Here is a 14164-nt window from a genome sequence, read left to right on the forward strand (position 1 = left end):
CTTAGTCCAGCGCAGGAAAGTATTTCTCGCTAGTGGTTTTTGCTATAGTGATCAAAGTTAAAACCGGAAATGGTTGATTTCTGAAACTTATCGTTCGGATATCACCTCCATCAACGTCCTAACGTCGGACCCTGCACATTCTCACCAAAATTTATAGTGATCCATCACACAGTTTCTGGGGCTTTTATTTTGTCCCCTTGACGGACAGAGAGGATAAACGTATCAAGGAGTTTTAGTAAACCAAACTTCTTGCAAAGTGCGTGTCTTATACGTCGGCAAATATAGTAATTTCTGTGGTGTAAGTTTACTTAAGGTACACAACAAATTAAGGTTGCTTCGGGACGCACTTTATTACTAAAGAAACAATAGATATACGACATGTAACAAATTCGTGATCCAGTTAATTTGAAAGCTGACCACTAATCAACCGAAATTATTGATAAAGATAACTAAAAGTTACTAAATATTGTATCATTGGCTGTTTCTTGTTTTTAAATATAACTACATTGTACGAAAACATACAAATGTACTTACCAATTGGAGTATGCTATCAATAGCTCTATTGTACTTATCACATAACGACTTCATACTTTCATAACTGTAAAATAGAAAAGACATGCATTATGAGAAACATTGCAATAACAAATCTTACTGTAAACAAACAACTTCCAGTATAATATTTGGCAATGGAATATCACAAAACAGAAAAATAATGCTTATACTGCAATTTACATAGCTTTGGGACGCTCTTTCAGGAAATCTATATATCTGTTTATTCAATCTAAATTGTTGCTTATTTATCACCCGAGTCACAAGAATATGTATTTGAGATTTAGTGTTTCTGTTCATAATGATTAAAATTGATTTTTCATTTTAAAAACAACTCACTGTTGAAAGGATAACTTTCTTCCCCCTCTTCCTACTTTCTGCTTTCCTTACTCCTTATGGACACGAAGTAATAGCAGGAGCTCAATAATACACGTTCTGTAACATGTGCTTTGATCATATGAACTCGTAAATATAAATCAGAAAGCGATAATTTGAATTCGACTGATTAAGCCAACCAATAATGAAAACGAACAATGAACCACTAGTGCAAAGAGTGGTAACGATCAAACTTGAAAGTAGCGAAAATACGAATCTTTCTCCTAGAAGAGCTTTTTAACTAGTGAGAAGCATACCTACGAAATGTCTAATCAAGCTTAGAGTTGTAGCCGAGCGGAAGGTTCAAGTCTATGTTGTAATATCTATTCAAGCAATTAATAAACTTAGCCACCAGACACAAAACTTCTGGCAATGGGTGATTATTTTTTTAAGCTACTTCGATGGAACCGTGGTTAAGTATGACGTATTCTTAGTGAAATCTGCAAGAAGACTGACAACACATTATTTTTTAGGTTTATACGTTTATTGGTATTATAAGATTAAGGTGATGTAAGTGTAAAGTTGCGCGTGTGTTTTGAAAGTAGTGACAGGAGATTTATGTACGCTTTTTGTATACACGGTACACGAACAGTTAATTTAATTGCTCAAGAGTGTGCGGTCGTTTACCAATTTTTGTAGAATTGGTAATTTCGATTAGGAATTCGACTCACACCCCCAAAAAATGGCAGCCTAAAGTACGAAGAACGTTGACAGAAAGTATAGCACTATCGCTGCTTTTTGTATCTATAAAATAAACGGAATTTTAATAAATTTACCGGAACAAAAAGATCAACTTCTGTATGCAGAGTAAAAATTTTATATATACAGTAAAACCTGTCTTCAACGGACCCTTTATTAAACGGAAAACTGTCTTAAACGGAAATATTTCACGGTCCCATGAATTTTGGAGAACAAAACGTGTAAAACTCCCTTCATTAAGCAGAAACTGTGTTACGCGGACAACGGAAAGAAAAATAAACATTTAACGGAAAATTCTGAGTTCCGGACTACAGCGTTTAGATGTTTCGACATTCTGTGAGACATATACATTACACTGTCTGCGATAAAATGTTCGTTCTTTTGTTAAATATATCTGGACAGTGTTGACCTTCCCCAACCACTACTCACATTCACCCCCACAAATTGTCCTTAATCCCCGCAACTTGATCAAGAATCATACGGAATGTCGGAGAGAAGAAAACGAGATAGAGGAAGAAGAGGAATACGATACCGAGTTCCAAGAAGAGTGTAGAATTAATACATATCAAGATTCTCTCAGAAGTTTAAAGGAACTGCAAAAATTTGCCTTACGAAAAAATGATTCTGATTCACTTAGTATAATTTCTCAGGCTAAAGTGTATGCGGAAAGTCAAGCAGCCAAGCAGCAATGTACACAGAAAACCCTGCTTGGCTATTAGAAAAGTAAAGAAAACGTCTGCATAGCATATTTTGTATTCATTTTAAATTTTTTGTGTACTTATTCGTAGAAGAAAGAAGTACTGTAATCGAACAATGTACTACCTCCACTAAGCGGAAACCTGACTTTAACGGAAATTTTTGCAAGTCCCGCTCGATTCCACTAAAGACAGTTTTCACTGTATTACACTTAATACACTTATAAGTGAATACTTAGTTCCTGTTCAGATGGAAATCAACTGACTTACAGTTAATACAAAACTTATTTTATACACATACATTTACATCTACTAGTGTCCCCTGTAATGATTTGAGCTCTGTGGAAATAAAGATGAAGTACTTTTTACCATTCATGCATGTACCCTTTGTACCACGCCAAACATCAATTGATACTCCAATTTTTCCCCAACTCAACGTTAAAATGCCAACAACAGATGTGAAAGTTGTTTCGTTTAGTCTGAAATTTCTTACTTCATTCAAGAAACAAACTCCTTATCTACTCTGACCTTGGCGCTTTACCGTATTTTGTTCTAAAAGGTTGCTGAACTACAAGCACAGGTTCAATCACATAATATCACTTTGTTTACTCAGGCGACAGGTATTGTCAAGCACAGTTATAGGCAAAATAGCATACATCATGTACAAACTTCATACACTGATGGAAACAGTTCTAAGGAAACTCAGCAGGAATTCACGGATTTGCTAGAAAATTTGTAAACAAAATGGTAATGGTAGGTATGATTCTAATATTGCGCAAGTCAGACATCTCCAATGGTGTTGAAAAACATACACAGGGTGTCTACTAAAATTCCAAAATGAAATTTCGTGACTTTTTTCGTGATCTTTTCTTTACAAATCATAAAATTTTCTAACATTTTGAAGAGCGAATTTGGGTGCGAATCAGGCCGAATTTTCATCCATGCGATAGAAACGTACTTTGCTTGAGATTTGGTAGCATCTAAACGCGACCATAGACATTTTTGGTGGTGAATTTAGACGTTTTATAGAACAAAATTTTCCAATTTGTACAGTTTTAAAAAATCGTGACCCAAAAGCTAAATTTCGTGACATTCGTGACAGATAGACACCCTGATACAGTACTCACTTTAATAGGATATGTAACCACCCAAAGCGGCCACATAAGCAGTTGATGAACAGATCGGCAGGTGGTTGTGTGCCTGTATGATAGTAGTATGTTATTCTACGCTCGCTGTAGTACTTTGGTGTAATCGCCTGATGGTGTTGCCGGAGTCCGACTGGTAGTTAGGCATCCTACAATGTCCAACATGTACTCAACAGAGCATGAATTCAGAGACCTAGCAGGCCAGGGTAAAAGGCGTAGAGAGTCCTAAATAACCTTGACGATTTGGAGATGCGCGTTACGTTGATGGAAGATTGAGTTCCATAGTGTCAGGCATATTGACATCGAATTTACAACTGAATGAAGATGGAAGGCGAACGAAATGTGTAGTTTATTAATCTCCCCTTCTACAGTGCCAAGCGAGGTTCTTGTATTTGTGTAGCAAATGCAAACACATACTGGATTTTCCTACACGCCTGCACGTCAACTCACATGCACATGGCTGTCACTATGTCCTCGACACATTACTCTCAATAGCTTAATACCATCGCCCGACATCACTGAAGACATTCTCGGCGATAAACAGATATCAGAGATAATCGTGCACTTACATGGGAGACTACGGTGGCTCTCACTGTTCTGCCAGTTAGGATTAGGGATGGCCAGACCCGGTTCCCGGTGGAAGCGGTTTTCGGCTCTGAACGGATCCGGTTCCGAAACCGGGTTTTCGGATCCAGGTCTGGAACCGGTTCCTAAGATCCGGTTCTGGAATCGGGTGTTTCGGATCCAGGTCTGGAACCGGCTCCGGAACAGACCCGGTTCCGCCGGAATCGGAACTTTCTGGCCATCCTTAGTTAGGATGGCCCGTCTGCAGTACACAGATACACTTGAATTCACTTTTGGGTTAATACGCATTAGATGGTGTCGTCCTCGATTTACAGACACAAACTAATCCACACAACAGCATTCGTCCTGTTGTATGATGAGCTTCAATCTGCTAGAAGTATATCCTCTATAGCCATAAATTCTATGATGCGAATTTCGTACATATTGGATTATGTACACGGCACTTTCTTAAATGTGTTTCCACTACCGTTTTCGTACTAGAAAGTATCAGAATAAAAGTCTCAAAATTTGATAAACGTATTTTCATTTAATTTCGAAAAATTAAATTTAAAGCTTAACACTTTGGTCTAGGATCGAACCAGGGACCTGTAGCACTAATGGTGAACACTTTACCACAGAAGTGCAGTGTTCCCAAGTCTTGGATTCGGATAAACGAAAATAATGTGAACATTTTTCACTCCGAGAATAAGTAAGCAACATAAGTTGGCTACATTGAATCAGAGGTCGATCATTTTCTGCTTTATGAAGATAAATATCCGAACAATTACAAGAAAACTCAGAGCAGAACTAGTATTTCTGTTAATATTAGAATATCTTTTTGTTAAATAAAGGAGAAACAGAACAGAAAACGCGACTAGTCACATTACAATGCCATACAGTGTATTCTCCAGACCTCTTTCCCACGTTCAATATGATCAGAGAGAGAGCCGTTCATGCCAGAACTCAGTACGATTCCTAAAAGTATAACTAGTTTAATACTTTTAAGATCCTCTGATACCCTTACTACTAGAAACAATAATAATTATGCTGTGTTGGAAGGTTACAACATTTTTTTACCATTTCATGTTGGCTGGTAATCCTAGTAAACTAAGCAGTAACAATATTTTAGGGGTTAAATTTTGTACAAATTTATTTACTTTAATAACTTAATGAAGTAAATGCAAATTCACCAGCAATCGATGAATTAATGCATCAGTGTAACAACGAGAAAAATCAATAATGACGGTCGAGTACTAAAGAACCACACATGCCACAATTCCAAGAGGAAAACAACAGGGTCCGGGAGTTACCCGTTATATGTTTTACTCTCTAAAGAAAATACTTATAACTGATAAACTGCTCTGTACAAAGCGAATAAGAACCAAATATTTGAAGTCACAAGTAGAGAAAGTGATCTTTCGCAAACGTTCTTAATTTTTCTATATTTAACCTGAGTCTCAGTTATTTACACTGGCTTTGTTTAGTCTCACTACCAAATTTATTTATATTCCTAATTCTCTACGGCTTGATCTATAGCAAGAGCATTTATTAACTATTTACTTAATGAAATTACAACAGTCTAGTAGTATTTATAATTTATACATACAGGGCGTCTCAAAAGTCCCCTCACATAGGGTAACTCTGTTATTATCAGAGTTACAGCAAACTGTAAGAGGGAAAACCGTCTCTAAATACGATGTTTTCAATCTAAAGAGAAGAATTTTTTTTAAATCGGTCGAGCCGTTTGCGCTATACACTCTTTATGCGTCCAATGTTAAATGAAAATGCAACGTTGCCATTTGCCGGGAGCTGGGTAAATTTTGTAAGAATATGGTGAATGGGGGCATGTTTGAAATGGGGGCTGGCCATCGACACGTTAGCGTAAAAGTAACTTCATTTACTTATGTTGTGGGTCCTGGTGAATGGCAAAGTTGCATTTTCATTTAACATTAGCCGCATAAAGAGTGTACAGCCCAAACGGCTCGTCCGATTTAAAAAAACCTTCACTTTAGATTGAAAACATCATATTTACAGACGGTTTCCCCTTTTACATACGTGTCTGCCTTGCAGGTATGTTTGCTGCGTGTCAAGTGTGGACGCAAAAGCATTAGAAATAGCAACAAAGGATTCATATCATACACATTCACTACAGCGAAACTACAGAAAATGAGAAAAAGGCAAAGAAAACGTTCAAAAAATTGTTTAATTTAGTGAGAGTAAGTGAACGCACTAAATATCCTCTTTAACGTAACAAAATCCGGAGACCTATGAACCCTCTACAACCACTGTTAACATTGATTAATAATTCATTTCCTTGTTTAATGCTGTTGGCATCGTCCCGTTAAAAGTATTGTTATCAAAAGAGTTATCAACCTGATACTAGCTAATATGGGAATTACAAAATACCGGAAAACTAATGCTAATACTGTGCTTGTAACAAAAAACCGTTGCACTACGAAAGAAAGAAGTGTGTTTTAAAAACTTTGTTTATCGCGTGAAAATAATTGATTTCTGTCTACTTAATAATTAACTTAGGTGATTAATAATGATATCTTTGGTGTCTTAATTATTTTATTTCATAATATTCCAAGCTAAATAGAAAATTTTTATCTTCCTTTAAGTTTTTTTTTCTCAGATTGCAATGAAAATGGAAAGTGCAAAATAGAAATTTAATACCTAAATATGAAATAGAAATTTAATATCTAAATATTACTTACTTTCTTTGATTAACCGTTTTCTTTAACCCAAATTTTACGAACTATTTGCTGAGGAGAGAATTCTAAAGAAACAAGAAATTGACAGATTTAAAGAAACTATCCTGGAGTCGTTATAAATTTGGTAGGAAAAAAAGCAGGAAAAGTCAAAACTGACGGATGAATAGCTAAAAATAGATATTTCTACGTCAAGACAGACAATATTGTAGTGCATGGGAATGATGGAAAAATGTTATTTCACTTAATTTTTATATATATCAGTAAATTTTAACGACTGTTTTATATTTGTAATTACAACTGACTCCCGCATTTAATTGTTAACTCCACAAAGATATGTACAACTAATGCTGTATGCACACCTACAAATATTATTTGAAATGGGGGCTGACCATCGACATGTTAGCGTAGGGATGCAAACAACCACTCGTCCAATCGCCCGGGGCGAGTATTTAATAATACTATTATTTATTTCAAAGGTAAGTAAATGATTTCCATTGTAGAATGTGGGCTAGTAAAATGTGTTAGCGTAAAAGATTGTAACATCATTCACTTATGTTGTGGGTCCAGCTAAAAAGCAATGTTGCATTTAACATTGGCCGCATAAGAGTGTGGTACAGCCCAAACGGCTCGTTCAATTTTAAAAATTCCTTCACTTTAGACTGAAAACATATCTGGATGATTTTCCTCCTCTTACATTTTATTCTAACTCTGATAATCCCTATGTCAGGGAACTTTTGAGACACCATATTATATATATACAGGGTGTCTCAAAAGTCCCTTACCACCCCTATTAAAATCCAAATGGATGTACTTTCAGCGAATTTGATGTGGTAGGTGAACTTGAGGGTTAGGGGGACACTTTCTGGCGTAGGGTACGTGGACGGCCGTCATCTCGAATATTTTTTATTACAAACGCTACGTGGGTCATGTGATACATGACCATAGGCTAGAATTTCACCAGAAAACCGAATCTGAAGTCAAAATGCATTTATCTGTATGTGGTAAACAGTTATCCACAATTGAAGTTGTGAATTTGACTGCGTTTCTTGTGTGTTGCAGGTTGTGAATCATGCCGTTACGAGGGACGAAGGCATCCAGATCAAAATATGGGGTGGGAGGAGTGTCCGCGCAGTGGCTGCCGATTTCAATGCGCGTCATCCACAACGAGCACCTGTATCGCATGTTGCAGTGGCATGGTTACTGACCAAATTCGAGGAAACGTGAACAATTGTGGATAGACCCCGTAGTGGACGGCTAAGGACAACCACGGACGAAGAAACAGCTACTGCAGTCCTAGCCTCCTTCTCGAAGTCGCCGCAGCGAAGCACACGTCGTTTAGCAATGCAGTGTGCCGTGAGTCACAGTTCAGTGCACAGGGTGCTCCAAAGGTATAAGTGGCATCCATACACGATGCAATTTCAGCAACATTTGCCGGAGGACGATCCCGATCGTCGCGTCGTTTTGCGAGTGGGCTATTGAGCAATTGAGGGTAAATCCGCAGTTCGCTATGCAGATACTTTTTTCGGATGAAGCCCATTTCTACGTAAATGGTGAGGTCAAAGCAAAACATGCGCTATTAGTCCTATTAACGTTAAACGCAGACCGATACCTCGCGTTGTTGCAGGAAAACAATGTCCGAGGATGGTACCTTCCCCAGGTTCTTCCAAGATGGTGCACCTCCCCATTATGGCATCCAGGTGCGTCAGTTCCTGGGTGAAAAAATCCCTTCGCCATCTGGAACAACGTATCATGGCTGCCTGTGAAATATCCCCAGAAACCTCAATACGTGTCCATAGCAATTGGGAGAAGCGTCTGAACACGTGCATTGCCCAACACGGACAACATGTTGAGCACATTATGTAATACGAAAGTCACACTTGCAATTGTGGATAACTGTTTACCACATAAAGATAAATGCATTTTGACTTCAGATTCGGTTTTCTGGTGAAATTCTAGCCTATGATCATGTATCACATAACCCACGTAGCGTTTGCAATTAAAAAAAAGTTAAATTCAAGATGGCGGCCCTCCGCGTACCCTACGCCAGAAAGTGTCCCCCTAACCCTCAAGTTCACCTACCACATCAAATTCGCTGAAAGCACATCCATTTGGATTTTAATAGGGGTGGTAAGGGACTTTTCAGACACCCTGTATTATATATATATATATATATATATTTGAATCCGTAGTTTGAGTGTTGCCATAGATAGGGAAACAGCTTCAGTTTCACATTTCCTTTGCGTTAAATATTAATTGCAGTATTCACATACTCAAGGTGTGGTCAACTTCTGGAATGTGTGCGATGTGTACTGCGGTGGTAAATATCCTAAATTAGGCTTATGCTAACTCACGATGACACTCGCTCTAACTAAACCTCATTGCATAGCGGCTAGCTCAGTCTTACTAACTTTACTTGAGCTCTCGTTTACTCGAACTCGGGCTCGCTATACATTTCTAACGTCCTATTATTAAATTCAAATCCAATTAAACTCAAACGAGTTTGTACACCTTTGGTTCTAACATTTATGAACATAAGCTCGACTCATTATAGTGTTGGTGGAAAATGAATAACAGGAACTTGAAGCAGCGCTATGTTTAAAAGTCCCTGGCCCAAAAACCAATTTCAAAACTTGAATAATCATCTAACTCCCCTAATTCAGCACCATATGATTTAACGGTTTCAAAAAGTAGAAACTGAGAAACTAACTTAATTTCCAGTAAGAAACTTCTTGTCCTCCTTTATTTTTCTGGCCCACTTTTATTGGAAAATATTTTCATTTTACTTAAGATGCAGAAATTTACGACATTACTTCTAAGGCTCCAAATACATATTAAAGGAAATATGTATTAAAAAGTCTAAACGGATTCTACTCACCTCCGAGTATCATAATCACTTAGAATATTATTCTCCATCGCAAGCTTCAGTTCTGGAAAATCCTCGCACACCCATCTAAAATAAAAGATGAAAGAAATCAGAAAATAAAGTCATCTGTTTATGATAAACTAAAAACTAACTACTCAAAAGTCAACAAATTACGAGATAAACACATTTTGCGCTACAAATTCGGGAAACTGTAATTATCACGCATTGCAACTGGTTTTAAGATATTGTTCGTTCTATTCTAATGTAAGCTTCAAATAATTTATCTTGAGATTATTAACAAGTGGAAAGTTCCAGAAGTACATGTACTTTTCCCGATTCATAGTTGTAAAAGTTGTAATGTTGCAAGTGACAGGTAAACTCACTAAACTACTGTAAACTTCTGATTCTATGTAATCATGGAGACAACAAACGAATTGTCAATGACGATCCTGGTAGTGTGTGTCCATAAATTATGCTTTCAAACGAGAGATATAATTAAGCAATTTTTATCGTGCCTTATTAGTAGCACAAAGTTTTAACGAGTTATCTGTCGATTCGAACAGGACATTTCTGCACAACGATTGCCCACGAAGGTTGACTAATTCATGAAAATACGACAATGTGACTGCAACTCAAACGACTGTTGAACCGAATATTAACCTCTAAATGTTAAGTAAGGACCAAGATTGCCCAAAACCTAGCTGTGCACAATTTTCAAGAAAGAACTCCACTACACAAAAAAGTCCTCGTGGTGGATACACGTTCTACAGCTAGACAAGAGAGTTTCATCTCAGACCCCCGAAATATTTCCTCAGGAGTTTCCATAGACGTGAGACGTTCAACTGGACACATGGTAAAAATAAAATAACAAAGCATAATGTGGGTTACAGAAGTGCAGTACCGCCCAATACGTCTGTAGTGAAGGTCTTGTCTAGTATCTTAATGGGTCAAGACGAAATTATGAATGCAACCCCATTTGACGAAGAGGGAAGAGTAAGTCAAATGGCAGGGCTCATAGTGGTCTGGTCTCTTGTAAAGAGTTGTAAATAGTTGAAAAGTGACCAAAAGCACACAAAAGTGACCAAAATCTCATCATGCCCCTTTTTTATTTTGTCAATTTTTCCATCACCTGTTTGTTGTTTTGTTTCATCTTTTCTTCTTCTTTTTGAGCTTCCTCCTTTCTTAGGTTTTCTAAGTATGCTTTGTAGTTACGGTAAGCAGACTTAGCAGATGGAAGAAGCTTCTGAGAAGTGGAACCAGTTCTGGCCTATTCCGAATTTCCTCATCTCAAAATAATACAAACCTAACTCACACGACTTTGCTCCATATCAGAACAAACATGTGTGGTAAATGTTACGTGGATAATGAACACGTAACCACAGGAAGATTTCATTGACAAAACTGACCAAATGTTGATTTTCAGGATGTTTTTCGAAGTGAATACATAGACTAGAAAACTATATTCACGTTAAGGAGAATTATGTGGATGAATAGATATTACGTGAAATTTCTAAAAAGACATGAACTGTTGTTGTATAATCTCATTTTTATCCGACATGCACGGACTCTGTGAAACTTAACTCGTATTTAATGACTGGAAAAAATCTAACACCAGAAATTAAAAAAAAAAAAAAAAAAAAAAAAGCATTTAGTTGTAACAAGGTATAACAAATACCATCCTAAGGTACTGACGGAAACGGAAGATTCAACTTCCCCCCTTCTTAAGGTTCTAGTGAAAAGTACTGTTTAAAAAAAAAAAAAATCTACAGAAGTATCCATTCTCTCCCCAATGGATTATGAAACGCCCGTCTTCATTTTCCTGACATGATCCTTCACTTCTCATAAAACCTTTTCAAAGTGTCTGATGAAGCCAAAGTGGATAGTTGGAGAAACTGTTACATGTTAATTTTTTACAATATACCTATTTATTGTTTTGCTGAGCGAGCAAATATATACTTTTGACGTGCCAATTTCAAAAATTTTTACCGCACTTAGTTTTCTAGATATCAGATTGAGATTTTTTATACGTAATGCCTAAACCTCAAAGTTTTTTTTTTTTTTAATCTGTACGTTAACCCAGACCCGGGTCCGAGGGGCTGTTTTCGAAAAAAATCCCGGATTTTCTCTAATTTCCCGTTTCTGGGCATGCGAGTGATACCCTTTGAAAGGTTGCTTTATTCTGAAGAGAATGAGGTATGAGCCATGATCCTACAATAAATAGCAATGAAGCAGTACCTGCCTGACAAAGTCTAAAATTTACCTCAAAAAGCGAGGATTTTGTAAGGGTTAATTATGCTAGTTAGATTCAAATATTATAAGTAGGTCTTTATGAACTGTGCCGTGACATGGAGCACTACTAATATTCAAGCGTACTGTAAATTAAGATGTAGCTTGTTAATGTAAATGTAATACCAAAAATATTAACTTACTATTCTGCGAAGAGGATGGTGAAAAAAAAAAAAAACGTTACAACTGAAAACTGGAAGAAAATGTAAACTGGTGGGACGCCTGGACAACATCCTTCAAAACGGAACTATAACAACCCTAGTTATAGCAGCTCTACAAAATATACTTGTCTGACACTCACGGGTGCATAATTCTAAAATTTCGTAGCTGAGGCCAACGCTGTTGGTACGATGAGATATGGGCCAGGTGCATCTTGTGTGTTACACATCCAATTTGTTGTCCTACTCGTATTATTAATACTTACGAAATCTGAGACTATAACGTCATAAATATGCATTTTTAAAAAAGGAACGAAATATATTGATAAAAGTATTTTTTTTTTTTAAAAAATGAATAAGCTCGAAATCTGGCAACATGTGAAGAAACGGTCACTGTGAGTCGTCACGCGTTCCACGGTCCCGTTACGATATCGCTGAGGCACGACTGTCACAATTACCAACATAAAACAGCGTTTACTTCGCGAAGAGCATTTTGAGCTTCGGCCCTTCTGTATCCAAGAGTGAAACTTACTATTTTTTTTCTCTCTCTTTCCAATTTTGCTTTTATTGTTAAGATCTTTCCATGTAAACAAAGTCCAACATAAGGCTATGGCATGATGCGCATTAAGATGTGAGATGGACTGTGCTACAAAGAAATAAAGAGCTGTTTACTGCTAGTTTGTTTACTGTTATTTACTTGCATCGAGAAATTTAAGAACTTCATCGAATCATCATATGTTTCTTCTAATAATAATATAGTTTAAAATATAAACATGATTCAGGGTAAAAACACAGAGCTCAACCTGAGGCAATAATATATTGTGGAAATTAAAAACTGAACATGTTCTACATAATCCTTCCTGCAAATTATCATTACATATTATAGACAAGGTTATATCTTGATTTGACAGGGACAGACACGGTTTGAAGGCTCTTGGTCCTAATGTCCGCAGGTTTACATTTTGTTGTAGTTTTCAGTCGTGACAATTTTTTTATCTTTTGTTTCCTATCCCATCCTCACTGCAGTGTTCTAAAATATTTTTGGTATTCCATACGTTTACATTAACTCCTACATATGTAATTTACAGTGCGCTCGAATATTGGTAAATCACGCCACTTCACGGCATTCGGTTCATTTTGTAGTCTTAGGATCTAACAGGCATATTACTTTTCTAACCATCATTACTGATACATCCAATAGGAACTTTTGGTGGTACGTACTTTCTACGATGGAAAGAGTGAAAATAAACCTTCTTACAAAGTGTTCCGGCTGTCTGAAATAATACTAATGTTGTAACCCTATCTATAACACAAATGTTATAACCCTATTTATAGATGATGAAACCGATTTTAACTCTCTTCCATAGCCCTTTCTTACTATTTGGTTTTAAAATATATATTCATTACTTATCAGATTGAAGATACCGGTACAATGAAGTGCTTATGCACACTCCAATTAGTTTCAAAATTTCTATTACACTGCTTAGGAGTAACTCTTCAAGGAAATAAGCCACAGACTTAGTAAAGACATATTTCGTTTCCAAATTAACATGTCTTGTAAGACATAGAACACCAAAGTATAAGAGTCACTGTACGTCGCTCGAAGGTTCATCAGCAACAGAAACAAAAGTTCGGAATTAAACTGAGATTACAGAATACAAATACTGATTGGCCTAGTTTGGCACAGGTTGAAACGCCTGACAAGCACTTGCTTTTGCAGTGATAAATCTTAGGGCCCTTAATAAACTTCTCTAATTTGTCATGTATGTAGAGCTAGAATTATTATTTCTAGCAGCTCGTGGTTTCAGTGGGTAATAAATAACACTCTCTAGATGCTTCTTTACACCACAATTGTACACTAATAATAATAATGAGTCGCTCGTCACCTCTTTAAGCCACATTTTAATTGCATGGCTCGGGCGAACATAATGGTAAACGCCACTTCCGGTGAAATTGAGTTATTAGGTGAAATGTGTTGGGATTGAACCACAAAAGAGTATGTAGATAGTAATATATCTGCAGATGGGAGGGAAAGCATTTGATATACGCCACTGCATTGAATTGCATGGGAATATTCAACTTCTTTCCAACCTCACTCGAAAAGTTCCCCGAGCCG

At 36.9% G+C, this 14164-nt stretch overlaps 1 protein-coding gene across 3 annotated transcripts in view; it reads right to left on the bottom strand.

The window, feature by feature from the left end:
* Positions 1–14164, bottom strand: part of gpp (DOT1 like histone lysine methyltransferase grappa) — a 140856-nt gene that overhangs the window by 97503 nt on the left and 29189 nt on the right. For all 3 annotated transcript variants that reach the window (XM_081742310.1, XM_081742311.1, XM_081742313.1), the window contains exons 3-4: positions 9617–9691; positions 535–598 (exon numbers count right to left, since the gene is read on the bottom strand). In XM_081742310.1, coding sequence (XP_081598436.1) covers positions 535–598; positions 9617–9691 — 139 coding nt within the window. The remainder of the gene's footprint in view (positions 1–534; positions 599–9616; positions 9692–14164) is intronic.

This window comes from Thermobia domestica, chromosome 16 (assembly GCF_964235325.1).
Source record: "Thermobia domestica chromosome 16, izTheDome1.hap1.1, whole genome shotgun sequence".
NCBI lineage: Eukaryota > Metazoa > Arthropoda > Insecta > Zygentoma > Lepismatidae > Thermobia > Thermobia domestica.